The sequence below is a fragment of the Lycorma delicatula genome, chromosome 5, assembly GCF_047948215.1.
Source record: "Lycorma delicatula isolate Av1 chromosome 5, ASM4794821v1, whole genome shotgun sequence".
In the NCBI taxonomy this organism is placed as follows: Eukaryota; Metazoa; Arthropoda; class Insecta; order Hemiptera; family Fulgoridae; genus Lycorma; species Lycorma delicatula.
The window spans coordinates 67,477,131-67,492,827 of NC_134459.1; the positions used below are offsets into that span (position 1 = coordinate 67,477,131).

At 29.1% G+C, this 15,697-nt stretch overlaps 1 protein-coding gene across 6 annotated transcripts in view; it reads right to left on the reverse strand.

The window, feature by feature from the left end:
• The window catches only part of LOC142325057 (palmitoyltransferase ZDHHC16B), a 53,073-nt gene that overhangs the window by 18,893 nt on the left and 18,483 nt on the right, over window positions 1–15,697 (reverse strand). For all 6 annotated transcript variants that reach the window (XR_012756480.1, XR_012756481.1, XR_012756478.1 and 3 more), the window contains exons 5-7: window positions 8,131–8,342; window positions 3,989–4,088; window positions 47–168 (exon numbers count right to left, since the gene is read on the reverse strand). Coding sequence is in view for 2 of the 6 variants with exons in the window: in XM_075366358.1 (XP_075222473.1) it covers window positions 47–168; window positions 3,989–4,088; window positions 8,131–8,342 (434 nt within the window). In the remaining 4 variants the exon portion in view is untranslated. The remainder of the gene's footprint in view (window positions 1–46; window positions 169–3,988; window positions 4,089–8,130; window positions 8,343–15,697) is intronic.

The following is a 15,697-nucleotide window of genomic DNA, read 5'->3' on the forward strand; positions in this document are numbered from 1 at the left end:
TAATTATAAGCATATAAAGATATCAAAACAATGATGTAAAGTATACTTTATTAAATGCCGCTAGACGTTTTCTCTCTGCTTTATTGATATTTGCTTCAATACTTGTCTCCCCTTTATTTATTAGGCGAGTATGCCACAAGGATAAAATAAACAAGCCAACAAATGCACCTGTAAAAAAATAAAAAAGGAATTTATTTCAGATGTTTTATAATTTAAAAAAAGGGGGATGAAATATATGTATTCACATGTTCATATAATATATCTGCTTAGTAAACAATTTCCAGTAAATAATAATTATATTAAAGTTCATAAAAGTTTTTATTAAATTGTAAAATGAAAACACCTTTTAAAGTTCCAATGGCTTTAATGAATAAAATTCTGAAACATTATTACTTTTGATATAATAACAATAAAAAAGTTCATTTATTAAATGGATATATTAAATAAACTTGTGAATCATATGTGTCTTTTTTTATATTATAAATATTCATTTTTCCCCACTAGCTTATGGGTTACCTAATCATACATATTGTTCATTTTAATTGATTACCAACATTAGAAACCCCTTAATGTTAAATGACAAACTGATACAGTAAATCAAAATGCCACCCAGGTGTTTTTTACTTTCTTTGATTAAAGATCAGAAACTTTTCTTATTCAGTAGATGATGCAAGAAAAATGTATGAATTGTCCAGTATGGTCTGAATTAAAATATATTTTACTCATGCTGAAGGAAACTTAACAAAATCTCAGACCGTTTAAAAGACAACAAATTCTCAACATCACCATCAAAATACAAATTCATTTCAAAGTTTTCATAAGCATTTCCATTTGCAGATATGAAATACCAACATTTATCAAATCTAAAGGGCTTATTTTCTTTGTTAGGGCCACATTCATTTACATATTCAGACCGAAGTACAGCTTTCTATGTCTTCAGAAATCAAGATCTTCCTGACATTTTAAGAAAGTTGCCAAAAACCATTCTAAAATACTAAATTATATCTACAATTAGAATGATACAATACAGAAAATGATAAACTTAACATTACAAAAAAAAAAGAAGAGAGTTAGTCACGTTACTGAGATAGCAAACTCCATAACATACTTTCTCAACAAGGAAACAGGTTTTTCCTTTGCATATCACCTAACTAAACTACACATGAACGAATGTTTTTCTTCATCCCAGATTATGCTCCAATGGGACCTCTATCCAGTTGGCTGAAGTGACTGACAGCTCTATAAAAAATATATATTATAAAAATTATAACCCTCCACCGAAAAAGTTTTAAAAAATTGAAAGAAAGAGAACTTCACACCTTTATATAAAAAAAGTTCTTTATTTTTACACTAAAACTTTTTCTACATAATGTATTATACTTGCAAGTCAATAGGTAGAGAATCCTTACCAATGAGCATCACAAAACTTAGTACATTTAATAGAGAAAATCAATGTTGTAAAACTTTTTAAAAACATTGTGTTCAGATCGTACACATTTCTATTCACTTCTTTAAATACTAGATTCTAAGTGTTATCACTTAGAATCTATATTCTAATCTGTATTTTTTTTAAATACATAATTCAAACATTTTACTTGCTGCAGATATTAACAAAAATGTAATTTTATTCGTTTTCTCAGACAGCACTTTGAGACAATTCAGCATATACAAATGTGCAGAACTTGACTTAAAGGACTCAGAAAAATTATAAATTCATAATTTATACCATACTTTATTCAAGGGCAACCTGCACAAAAAAAAAAGAAATAAAACCTGAAATTTAATAAGACTTATTACGATAACTGTGATAGAATTTACATTTCTTAAAAACAAGTAAATAAATAAGTTGTAACCAACAATTACACATCTGATTTTTGCAGTTATATATTAAACATAATACGGCACAAATAACAAATCTACTTAAATGTTTATTTTTCTGAACTGACAGATACAACCATCAGCATATGATAAAAAAACCTCCATTTCAATTTGTTTTATTCATGCAAAGAGTAAATTAATAATTAACATATACCAAGAGCAAAAAATAGAAATGAAGATGTCATATTAGACAGTAAATCTTATGAAATTTTAAAAACTTCTTGCATTTACATCACAAAAACATTTTTTTAGTATTATAACCTTGGACATGCTTTACATGTATTTTAATGAGAAGTATCAGACTGATGACATTATAGATGAAAAATCACCAGATTTTTGCTGAAAACTGAATGTGATAATACCTAATCTGGAATACATTAACTGATCAGCCACTATTAAATAAAGAACATTTAAGTTGGTAATTAACATTTATGTCAACATTGGTCATTTATCATAATTCTAATCAGAAAAAATTGTAATTATTAAACCATTCACTTAATTTATAACTATTAACAGTCAGCTATTTTCTATTATTCAAGTTTTAAACTTATGACCTTTTTTATATAACAAGACTACAATTAAATAATTATATTTTTACAAAATCCCTTATTCCCTTATTAAAAAATATTTTGTCATCACATCAAGATTAATCCTGAACTTCACTTCATTGTTTTATAAAATGATTTTTATTCTTTCCTATTTATTATTTTTTCAATTGATTTTTTAAACTACTTTTTCGCTGCTTTAGAAATTCTTTCTATAACCTCTTTGAACAAATCAAAGATGAACCACCACAAAGTGCCCTAGTTGACTTAAGACTGGGTAAATGTGGGAATTCTCCAATGCACTTTCAGTTACTGTTTTCTGAGTCAAATGAGTGGTATTTAGTCAACTGTTGCAATGCAATGTAAAAGAACCACACATTTAGTCTACTATGCTTTCTGTAAAATTTATGAATCAATCCTACGTTTAACATTGTGCAATAATAAATTATGAGTGCAGACTGTTCTATGGATTTCTACAAAAAAAATAATAATTTTATATCCACAACTTATGTCCAAAAGTGATAAGCATTTTATCATTTAAATAAATTATTTCTCCATAGGTGACTGGTTGCTTTTGTTACATTCATTGTCTCATTGACTAACCACTTAGATAACATTCTTAGATTTTATCACTAAATAGTGTGTTTAATTTATTCTTCTTTTTGCTAATGGCAGAACTTCTTTGTGTATGTCAACATGCACAAATTGTGCATGAGTGCATTTGTTTATGAGTTTTTATTTATTAACTTTTTTGTTTGCCCATTCTGCAGTACCAAAAAATATATAATTTTCTCAAGAATAAAGAATGCTCTTTCCAAATATGTGAATATATATTCATAATAGATTGCTTTTATGTTGCAGAAGTCAAAATTTTGTACTGGTTTTTACTCTGGTATTTTAGCTACAATTTTACAATGACTTAACAAAAAGTAAATAAAACTCACTAAAAATAAATTTTTGTTATTTCTAGGTTGAATCTCCTGTTATCAGGTTAATAGCTCATTCTGTAAATGCATTCATAATGAGAAAGGAGAATTAATTATTTCATTATTTTGTTGAATTATTACTTTTACTGATACAATATAATAAAATTTTCACAGATGTTAGTAAAACATAATCAACGTTTACCATAAAGTTGCAATACATAATTAATTTTACTTTTATTATAATGAACAAACCAAAATTTCCAAAAATGCATTGTATAAAATTCATTTGCACTTAATATGATACAAATATAAGAAATATTTGCTTAAAAAATGTACATAAAATACAAGCCAGAAATAAAATTTCAGTTGTTTACTTATTCTAAAACTTATAGTAGCCAAGTTAGGGTAGTTGGTTTCTCTTTTTAAATGTCACATTTATTATAACAATATGTTTAGAAATGTAGACAAAATTTTTCATAAATCATACAGGGATGGTGAAAAAAATGTTAGAAAGACTCATTATCCTGAATAAAGGAATTCTCCCAAGCCAACCTGCTGCCGCAGAGAATTAATAATTACATGGTTCACAGGTTTAGAACAGTTTAGACTAATTATTTATATATAATTAATTTAACCTACCACTACAAATACATGCAGTAAATAAAATTGCTCTATGCCTCCAATGAAACTGTGGCACAACTTCTTTAATATTTTTTTCTAATTCTTCTTCCCAGTTAGGCTGTAAAAATATATACATATATATTTAATTAAACATAAAAAAATACCAGTAAGGCTTATGCACTAAAAAGAAAACAGAAGTTTTTAATTAAAACTTAGAATTTATTCTAACCTTCAAAAATATATTAACTTTAAAAGTTAACTTATAGAAGACATATATAAGATCTGATCACACTAACATTTCTCATAAAATTTTTATTTTAAATTTATATACAAAACAAGGATGCAACAATAGAATAGACATATAATCAAAACCAAAATTATAAAAGATGCAAAGAATTATCAAAAACTAAAAACTGATATAATTATTCACATTTTAAATCAATCTTTAAATATCTTAAATTAAAATTAGATAATTTTAAATGAAAAAAATTTGAAATGAAAAATTTTAAATGAATTTTAGATAAATTTAAATCTTTAACAAATTTTTTAGAATATTAACAAAAAATAGAAATTACTATGATGATTTTAAAGAATGTTATATTTAATAAATCAAACAAAAAATAATTATAAAAATAAGCAGTATAATCTAACGAAGGAGAAATAGTAAAGAAAGAAATTTTTACCACAAATAAATGTACTTTTACATCATTTTAATGCATTTCAAAAGAGATTAGAGTAGAAAACTGAATTCGAATTTCAACAAAAGATGTTAAAATTAAATAAAAATATGCAAAAAATTACTTATAACTCAATGATGCAGTGAAAGCTTAAAAAATTCAATTTTGCAGAAATGGAAATTAAATATGTTTACACAAACTATAAGCTAGGCAATTACAAATGTCAAACAGCCTTATTGAAAACCTATAATAAACAAGAATACAACAATATACCTGAACAAAAAAAACTGAAAGCTACACCTGTCAATTTTATGGATCTGGCACAGAAGATGGTAAAGCCATTGCAAGGATCTGAATGATTTGGTAATAATATGTTAAAATAGTTATTTAATTGGATTTAAACAAAGATCTTGGATCTATGACGATGTTTAATCATTTTAAACAATATATAATCGACTAACTAGGGAGAAATTTTACTAATATCTCAAAATCTAAAATTAACATCTGTTTTCCAAACTAGCACTGGTTTTCATCTTGAACCAGAATTCACAATCTTTAAAAAACATTTGTTTTACAGGTTGCCTTTACATCCTGTAGAATACACCTTTAATAATAATTAAACAAGCATAGGGCAATTTTATTTTATAATTAAACTAATCATATACATACAAATTCACAATGTAAAATATCTAGAACTACACAAGACATATTATTTATTGCCATAAAGCATTCTAAGAATACATTATGTAATCACAATAGTAACCAATTATAACCAAAACTGTAAATAAAATGCACACATATAAATAATATGTGCATTACTACAATTTTCATACTATTATAAATCTGAAAATAATTACTAAAAGCAAAATCCTAGTACACAGAATCCTCAACAGAAGAACTAGGAATTTTACTCTGCACGCAACCAACATTACATCAGACAGTGTTATAGTGTCCTTCAAGTGAAACTGATATCTCAAAGCCTACCACCCCCATCAAGCACCTGATTATAACATATGTTCATACTCACAATTCTTTGCAGCAAGAAAATTGCTACCTAACACACAGTATGTCTTTATTTTTTATATTACAGTAACATTTTACACACGATTTCCACACAACATATAAATGCTTTTATATGATGATGCATTTTTGTTTTGTAAATACATAAAACAAAAAAGCATTATTCTGTTATTTAATGTAAATATATGATTCTTGTATGACATTTAGTTCATATTTACATTATAGATAAATGAATAAACTAAAATTATTAACCATCTCTAAATAGTGATCTATTTTAAAGTATTTTATAATACACTTTTAGGGATAAAGAAAAGGTCACTTTTTTTAGATATCACAAATACTTATATTTTAATGAGGCCCAATTAAACAATTAATAAATAATCCTTTTAAAATAATTCATGATTACATACACTGTTATGTCACTAACCTAAATAATTTCCATTCTACAACAAAAATAAATAATATTTTAACTCAGCCTTTTTTGACAACATAATTTATGAATATTTTACAAAATTGCATACATCTAAGTAACATTTCAAAAACTGTTTAAAAAAACTACTTTGTAGCCAATATTTTTAATATTTAAATCATATAAAACATGGATGCACTTTTAATAAAAAGTATGAATAAAAAAGTCTTAAAATTTTGATCCTCCTGCAAAACTAAAAAAATATTCTAAAAATGTGTAAGAAAGTCAAACTTACATTTACAAATAATCAATTTTTTTTTAATTTTACAAACGACAATGTTGCATAGTGGAGACCTGACAACACATTTCATTAACTACAAAGGATAGCTGAAATATAATGCAATTGCTAATACTTGTAAATAAAAAGAGAAAATGCCATATTTGTTTTTTTTTTTAACAAATGAAATGAACAGATATGACAGAAAAATGCATTTTATTTTCTAAAGAAACTACATTTATTTTTCCACGTAGTCACCATTTACAGCTACACATTTCTCTCAAAGGTTTTCTCATTCCATCAATGAAGAATGCTGGCAATCTTTCTTTGATCCAAGATCTCACTGTGTCCAATTCATTATCTGTGGTGAAATGAATACCCTAAATATCCTTCTTTAACTGCAGAAAAAATATAAAAATTATAGGGCGCCAAATCTGATGAGTTTCAAGGTTGTAGAATAGGCTCAAATTTGAACTTCACATGAACCTCAGCGGTTATATGGCTGAGCATTATTGGCTGCAAAATTATCAGCTCCAAGGATTGTAAAACACAACAAACTACACATCTTCTTAGGTGATTTAATGTCTCTATTATCACACAAAATTTACATTGACCAAGCTTCCAGGAAGACAGTCAGGTTTACAAATTTGGAATCCCAGGACACTGACAAGAGAATTTTTTTGTAGAGGGTGTTTTGAATTTTTTTGACTGTGGAAAACCTTTATAGCTGATATTCCATGCTTTGCTGTTTCCTTCTAGGTCATAATAATGCAACCAAATTTTGTCTCCTCTCACTATATTGAAAAGGAAATAACCTCCCTTGTCACAACGTTTCAGAAGCTGTTCACAACATTCCTTTCACTGCTGTTTGTTTGGCATCCACCGCAAACAGTTTTTATGGTAACAGTTTTAGCTTATTTGGGCAATAATCTGTTTTACCTTTTTATTCAAAATGCCTATCTGGGAAGCGATGTTTGTTATGTGATGCAATGGTCAGTTTAAATCAATACATCCACCTGCTTTTGGAGCTTCTCATCGGTCATAGAAACTGGTTGAATTTTCCTTATTCTCTATATTCACTTTACCAGTTTCTGATGCACAAAATTGTATTGCCCACTTAATCATAGTATTTCAGTCAACAAATTCATCACCATAAGCAGTTCACCATACTTGATTTCTTAATAATGGCAACCGACAGAAAAAGAGAGGGCACAGTCATCAAGTTTTGGAATGTTACTAGTATGGGCATGAAGCTACGTGACAGCATCTGTCAGTTTATGTAACATTTTGTTCTCCCATTAGATTTCAGTAAGTATTATAATTTACCAGCCACTACTCAGGCATACACTCTTTTCCAAGAGTTACAGATGTCCAGTAAAGGATATCAGACGAGCATGAAATGCCCCAACATGTACATACTTTATTACGCATGTATTACCATGTATTACGCATGTATTACCTATTGTGCTATCACAATAGGTAATACATGCGTAAAAAGTTTCTTATAAAAATTATTATATAAAACTCATAAAGTACAAATACTAGCTAAATACAATTATTAAAAACTCAAAAAAATTTTTGTAAAATGTTTTTGAGTTTACAAAAATTTTACACAGATCTTATTGTTTACTTTATTTAAGAACAATTTCTTACTGAGATTACCTAGATCCTTCTGAGTATTTACTCCTAAATATATCAGACTATTCCCCAAAAAAAAAAATTTTCATTTATATAAAAGTTAAAAAAAATAAACATTTAAATTAATTAAATAACTTACATCAGTAGACATTATGGTTTGATTGAATTTTACAGGAAATCCAATCAGTGAATCATTGTCATCTTCACTTTCATCTGTTTCAGCCAACCATACTTCATGATATATTATTTCAAAACCAAATATCATTATAAATAATGTACTTAAAACAATAAATACCATGTACATAAAAAAATATCTGTGATTATAATGACCAACACAATTATTTAACCAAGCTACAAGTACAAGTTAAGAAAAAAATACATTTTACAAATAATTAATAAGGTGTAGTCAAACTAATAAAATGTAGCAACTGCTCCTTCATAAGGACTTGTTATGTCCTTATCGATGAGCCCATCATTTTGTTTATTGTAAACTCACGTAGATCTCACTTTAGTTTCTAATAAATTTCCTACTGACATCTCCAGATTCACAACACATTCTAACATTTTACACGACAAAATTTAATGAAATCTAAAGAAAAACATCCACTAAGTTTTATTTTTGTACTTTTTGACAAACTTGACATTACACACAAAATTTCAAAAAACAATTTTTTTGATATTTCCTCATAATCACTTACCAAACACTTTTTCTCATAGCCTTTTTTATATTTAATTTAAATGTAGTTGGAGTAATGATTTTTCAGTTACTATTCAATTTTCACTCAGGAAAAGTATAAATATTTCATATATTTGAACCTTAATTTTCATGGCCTAAATAAGAAAAGTTAAATAAAAATTTTAAATAGTCATTACTGCAAAGAGTGTGTAGTCTGAAAAAAATTATATTTTTTAATGCAATATAAGCACTGCTGAGGAAAGGGAAATAGCTGGTAAAAAGATATATATATGTGAATGTATGGTGATATTTAAGTATGGAAACAGCTTTATACTGCATATCTGAGAAGTATTTGGTGGTAGAAAGAAATGGAGTTCAACATTGCTAAAAATATTCTGCATTATGGTGGGTTTCTAATTTTTGCCCACAATCTTGGATCCACCAAATTAAATCAAACTTAATTTTTTTTAAATAGTAAGTTGGACAAATGACACATGATTTCAATTTTAAATTTTACAAGAAAAACAATGGTGAAACCTGTTTTACTGTTAATGCCTTCATTGTCAAGTTATAAGCATTCAAAATTGCAATGACGTTAAAATCATGTTAACAATAATAAAACAAAGTAAAACGCACTGCATGAATAATTTTATTGCATTTACATTCATACAATAATGAACTTCAAACAGTACTATAATATTGATAATAAACAACAACTAATAATTAACATCAAATTAAACAGTTACATCAACTGATATTATTTTCTAAATAAAAATTATCTTCCAGTATTAGTATCAGTAATTTAATTAGTATCATAAATGAAACAAAGAGCTGTAAATATTTAGTTAAAAAATGTATTAAAAATCTACTTGAGCAAATCAACTGTTAATTTACAACAATGCAGTTTGCTTTACGTTGAAATAATACAACTTATTAACTCCTCATTTCACCTTTTTTATTTCAATATACTTGTAATGGTAAAATTTGATAGTGCTAGTAAAATTAAGTTGTAAGCCTAGCGGTTCAAATTTGTTTTTTGGCGAGTTTTATTATTAGTTTTCTTGTTCAATTATTTAATTTTATTAAATATTAAATCTTCAATTAACAATGACTTCTTTAAATGAAACTGAAAGAATAACTCTGTTAATGATGTATGGGTATGCGACAGAGTTCAGCTTTTACAAGAGGTATGTAATTCATTTAATAATAAATTTCCAAACAGAGAATCAATAAGTAAATTGACTGTGATCAAGACAGTACAGTGATTTGAAGAAACTGGTACTGCAAAGAATCATACTGGTATACCAAGGGGTGTCACAACTGATGCAAGGTTATTAGATATATTGCAGACGGCTGTTGAGGACCCTCATTCATCTATTTAGAAAGCTGTTGTCCAACATGACATCAGTTATTTTTCAGGTATGCTTTCAAAATTTATTTCATTAGTAATTTACAATCAAAAATATTTATTTAAAATATTAAAATAAATATTGTATTTGTAATATTTATAGTAAATAATATCAGTTGATATATATATCCGTTTAATTTTTTGTGTTGTTAATTATTGTTTATTATTATCAATATTATAGCACTGTTTAAACTTTGTTACTGTATGCATTATGAATGTAAAATGCAATAAAATTGTTCATGCAGCACGTTTTACCTTGTTTTATTGTTAAAATCATTGTAACTTTGAATGCTTATAACTTGATAATAAATGCATTAACAGGAAAACAGGTTTCATAATTGTTTATATATATATATAAACATGTCATGAGTCATTCGTAATCAACACCTAGCAAAAACTACTGAAGATAGATTGATGAAAATTTTTATACACCTTTAACAGTGTAAGTGTACACTAAGAAAGAGTTTTTTGGAATTCCAAGTTTTAAAAGGGGTGAAATAACGTAACAATGAAATTTACTATTTTCTTTTATTTCTCTGTAACAAATGAAGATACAATTTGATTTCTGGTGTATGTAATCCTCAAGTAAATATCTAAAAACCAATTTCTAGATTTTCTGAAATTCAAACTTGAAAGGGGTGAAGAAAGGTAAAAACGTTTTGAACACTGATAGCAAATTTTCCCAATTACTGACTATACTAATTGAGATATTCACTAGATTTGGATTTTAAAATACTCTTCAGATAAACATCTAAACCATATTTGTTTTTTTGAATTTTGATTTTTTAAGAGATGCAATGGTGTACAGTGTGGCGGCTCAATCAACACAGCCACTGCTATTATAACTGTAAGTGAAATGCAACTAGCTGTACCTGCCTCCAGTTATTTGACTAAAATAAAACTTTTCCGCAAAGGGAAATGCTAGTGTACAGATCAAAAACAGTGTAAGACTTGTAACACTTACATTAAAAACAATTTTAATAGCTTTTAATTTAATTATACTGTTTACCAATTTTATTACTCTGATTATAAGAAGACCTCCTCTATGAATCATGAGACCTTGCCGTTGGTGAGGGAGCTTGAGTGCTCAGGGATACAGAGTAGATGGAACGAAGGTGCAACCATATCGGGGAGGTATCTGTTGGGAGCCAGACTAAGGAATGATTCCTGAAAGAGGGCAGCAGCTCTTTCAGTAGTTGTTAGGGGCGTGAGTCAGAATGACTTAAACGGCCATAATCAACATCACTCAGTCCTCTGAGTACTGCGCAGCTGAAAGCAATGGAAAACTACAGCTGCTTTTTTCCCAAGAAAATGTGGCTCTGCATTTTCATATAACAATGATGGAGGCGCCTTCCTTGGTAAAATATTCCGGAGGTAAACTAGTACCTCGTTCGGATCTCCGGGTGGGGACTACTAAGGAAGGGGTCACCAGAAAATTAAAAAATAACATTCTACGAGTTGGAGTGTGGAATGTTAGAAGCTTAAATAAGGTTGGTAGGTTGGAAATTTAAAAAGGGAAATAAGGTTCGGTGAGAAGAGGAAGGTGACTTTTGGTCAGGTAATGTTAGAGTAATTTACTCAGCATCAAAAAATGGGCAGGCAGGAGTAGGTTTCATGATGAACAAGAAGATAGGGAGGAGAGTGGAGTATTTCAAGATGCATAGCAATAGAATCATTGTAATAAGGATAAAATCAAAACCTAAACCAACAACGATTGTTAACGTCTATATGCCTACAAGCGCTCATGATGATGATGAGGTAGAGTGTGTATACGAAGAGATTGATGAAGCAATTAAACACGTAAAAGGAGATGAAAATTTAATAATAGTTGGAGATTGGAATGCAAGCATTGGAAAAGGCAAGGAAGGAAATATAGTGGGTGAATACGGGCTGGGCAAAAGGAATGAAAGAGGGGACATAGAGTTTTGCACGAAGTATAATTTAGTAATTGCCAACACCCAATTTAAAAATCATAATAGAAGAATATACAATTGGAAATAGCCAGGCGATACTGCAAGGTATCAGATAGATTATATCATGGTTAAGCAAAGATTTAGAAATCAACTCGTTGACTGCAAATACCCTGGAGCAGACATTGATAGCGACCATAATTTGGTGATAATGAAATGTAGATTGGGGTTTAAAAACCTGAAGAAAAGGTGTCAGATGAATCGGTGGAATTTAGAGAAGCTTGAGGTAGAGGAGGTAAAGAAGATTTTTGAGGAGGACATCGCAAGAGGTCTGAGTAAAAAAGATAAGGTAGAAAATGTAGAAGAAGAATGGGAGAATGTTAAAAAGGAAATTCTTAAATCAGCAGAAGCAAACTTAGGCGGAATAAAGAGAACTGGTAGAAAACCTTGGGTTTCAGACGATATATTGCAGCTGATGGATGAACGTAGAAAATATAAGAATGCTAGTGATGAAGAAAGTAAAAGGAACTATCGGCAATTAAGAAATGCTATAAACAGGAAGTGCAAACTGGCGAAAGAAGAGGGGATTAAAGAAAGTTGTTCAGAAGTGGAAAGAGAAATGAACATTGGTAAAATAGACGGAGCATACAGGAAAGTTAAGGAAAATTTTGGGGTACATAAATTAAAATCTAATGTGTTAAACAAAGATGGTACACCAATATATAATACGAAAGGTAAAGTCGATAGATGGGTGGAATATATTGAAGAGTTATACGGAGGAAATGAATTAGAAAATGGTGTTATAGAGGAAGAAGAGGAAGTTGAGGAGGATGAAATGGGAGAAACAATACTGAGATCTGAATTTAAGAGAGCATTAAAAGATTTAAATGGCAGAAAGGCTCCTGGAATAGACGGAATACCTGTAGAATTACTGCGCAGTGCAGGTGAGGAAGCGATTGATAGATTATACAAACTGGTGTGTAATATTTATGAAAAAGGGGAATTTCCGTCAGACTTCAATAAAAGTGTTATAGTCATGATTCCAAAGAAAGCAGGGGCAGATAAATGTGAAGAATACAGAACAATTAGTTTAACTAGTCATGCATCAAAAATCTTAACTAGAATTCTATACAGAAGAATTGAGAGGAGAGTGGAAGAAGTGTTAGGAGAAGATCAATTTGGTTTCAGGAAAAGTATAGGGACAAGGGAAGCAATTTTATTGCTTCTCAGATTAATAGTAGAAGGAAGATTAAAGAAAAACAAACCAACATACTTGGCGTTTACAGACCTAGAAAAGGCATTCGATAACGTAGACTGGAATAAAATGTTCGGCATTTAAAAAAAATTAGGGTTCAAATACAGAGATAGAAGAATAATTGTTAACATGTATAGGAACCAAACAGCAACAGTAATAATTGAAGAACATAAGAAAGAAGCCGTAATAAGAAAGGGAGTCTGACAAGGATGTTTCCTATCTCCGTTACTTTTTAATCTTTACATGGATCTAGCAGTTAATGATGTTAAAGAACAATTTAGATTCAGAGTAACAGTACAAGGTGAAAAGATAAAGATGCTACGATTTGCTGATGATATAGTAATTCTAGCTGAGAATAAAAAGGATTTAGAAGAAACAATGAACGGCATAGATGAAGTCCTACGCAAGAACTATCGCATGAAAATAAACAAGAAGAAAACAAAAGTAATGAAATGTAGTAGAAATAACAAAGATGGACCACTGAATGTGAAAATAGGAGGAGAAAAGATTATGGAGGTAAAAGAATTTTGTTATTTGGGAAGTAGAATTACTAAAGATGGACGAAGCAGGAGCGATATAAAATGCCGAATAGCACAAGCTAAACGAGCCTTCAGTAAGAAATATAATTTGTTTACATCAAAAATTAATTTAAATGTCAGGAAAAGATTTTTGAAAGTATATGTTTGGAGTGTCGCTTTATATGGAAGTGAAACTTGGACAATCGGAGTATCTGAGAAGAAAAGATTAGAAGCTTTTGAAATGTGGTGCTATAGGAGAATGTTAAAAATCAGATGGGTGGATAAAGTGACAAATGAAGAGGTATTGCGACAAATAGATGAAGAAAGAAGCATTTGGAAAATATAGTTATAAGAAGAGACAGACTTATAGGCCACATACTAAGGCATCCTGGAATAGTCGCTTTAATATTGGAAGGACAGGTAGAAGGAAAAAATTGTATAGGCAGGCCACGTTTGGAATATGTAAAACAAATTGTTAGGGATGTAGGATGTAGAGGGTATACTGAAATGAAACGACTAGCACTAGATAGGGAATCTTTGAGAGCTGCATCAAACCAGTCAAATGACTGAAGACAAAAAAAAAAATATAAGAAGAAGCACACAAATATTAAAATGTAAATATTACTTTTAGACCTTATTCAGAAAAAATCATACAATAGCATTTAAATCAATTATTTAACTTTGAATCTATTAATAATAGGTTAATATAAAATGTACTGCTCAGTTCATATAAAAGATTATTAGTATATTTTAAAATCCATCTATTGCAACATAACTCTCACTAGCTGAAAAAACAGTATGAAATATTTTAATTTAAATGATTATTATGCTGACAATCATTAACAATAAAAAAAATTCTAAATTATTTGAATATGATACTTAAATAAATTAATGGCATTGTGCCAGAATTAACCACATCCAAAATTTAGCATATTAATTTGTTCATATGGCTTTACTCTAAATCTTTTGTTTTGTTTTATTACGTTAAACCAAATAACAAAAAAAAAAATTAAGTAATAACTTTTCTCCAACATGCGATTAGGTTATCTAGAAAAGTCACATGCTACATACTTCAGAAAGTCTGAGTAGGTAATTTAGTCAATGTATTCTACAGAAATGCACACAAAGTAGGTTTACATTTGGAACAAATTTATCCTCTGCCAAAATGAAAAAAAAAAGGTAATGTTTTGGAAGAACTTCTCTTTTGTCAGTATACATATAGTGTTTCACAAGGAATCTGCAATACTTTACTGGCGTATTCCACTTATCAAAACAATGAAAAAAGTTCATATAAACATAAGTCTGGAAACGCTTTGTTAGCGAGTTATGGCTAGCGAAAGATTTCACCTGGGTCTCAGCTCCTCCAGTAAAATGAGGTCATACTGAAATTTTTTGGATATTAATTGGGAGGCAAAGTTAATGGTTTTCTATGGTTTTTGACCTGAAAAATTCAATGAAATAGGTCCCACAACTGTATCTCCTTTAGTTTTTAAGATATCTGTCTTAAAAACCAAAATTAGGGGCCTAAAAAACAACTTTTACAGCGAGTACTACATTAGCTCCTCAAAATGTCCACCTCCAATGGCAATAAACATTTCAGCATGATGATTTGAGAATGCCACTGCCTCCCAACATTCATGGGCCATTTTTTATTTCTTGGGCGGCAACCAGGATTCTTTGTAAAAGTTTACGTTCATTGTTGGATTTTTGAGCATACACTAATGACTTAATGTGTCTCCATACAAAGAAATCTAATGGGTTCCAATCAGGAGATCTAGCTGACCACGCTATTGGTCCTCCTTGGAAAATTCAACTATCTGGGAATGTTTCATTAAGATGCTGAGTTACACAATGATTAAAATGTGCTGGGGCTCTGTCATGTTGGAAATACGTAAGTCTTCACATTACCAGTGGAACATCCTCTCTAAAAATATAAGAA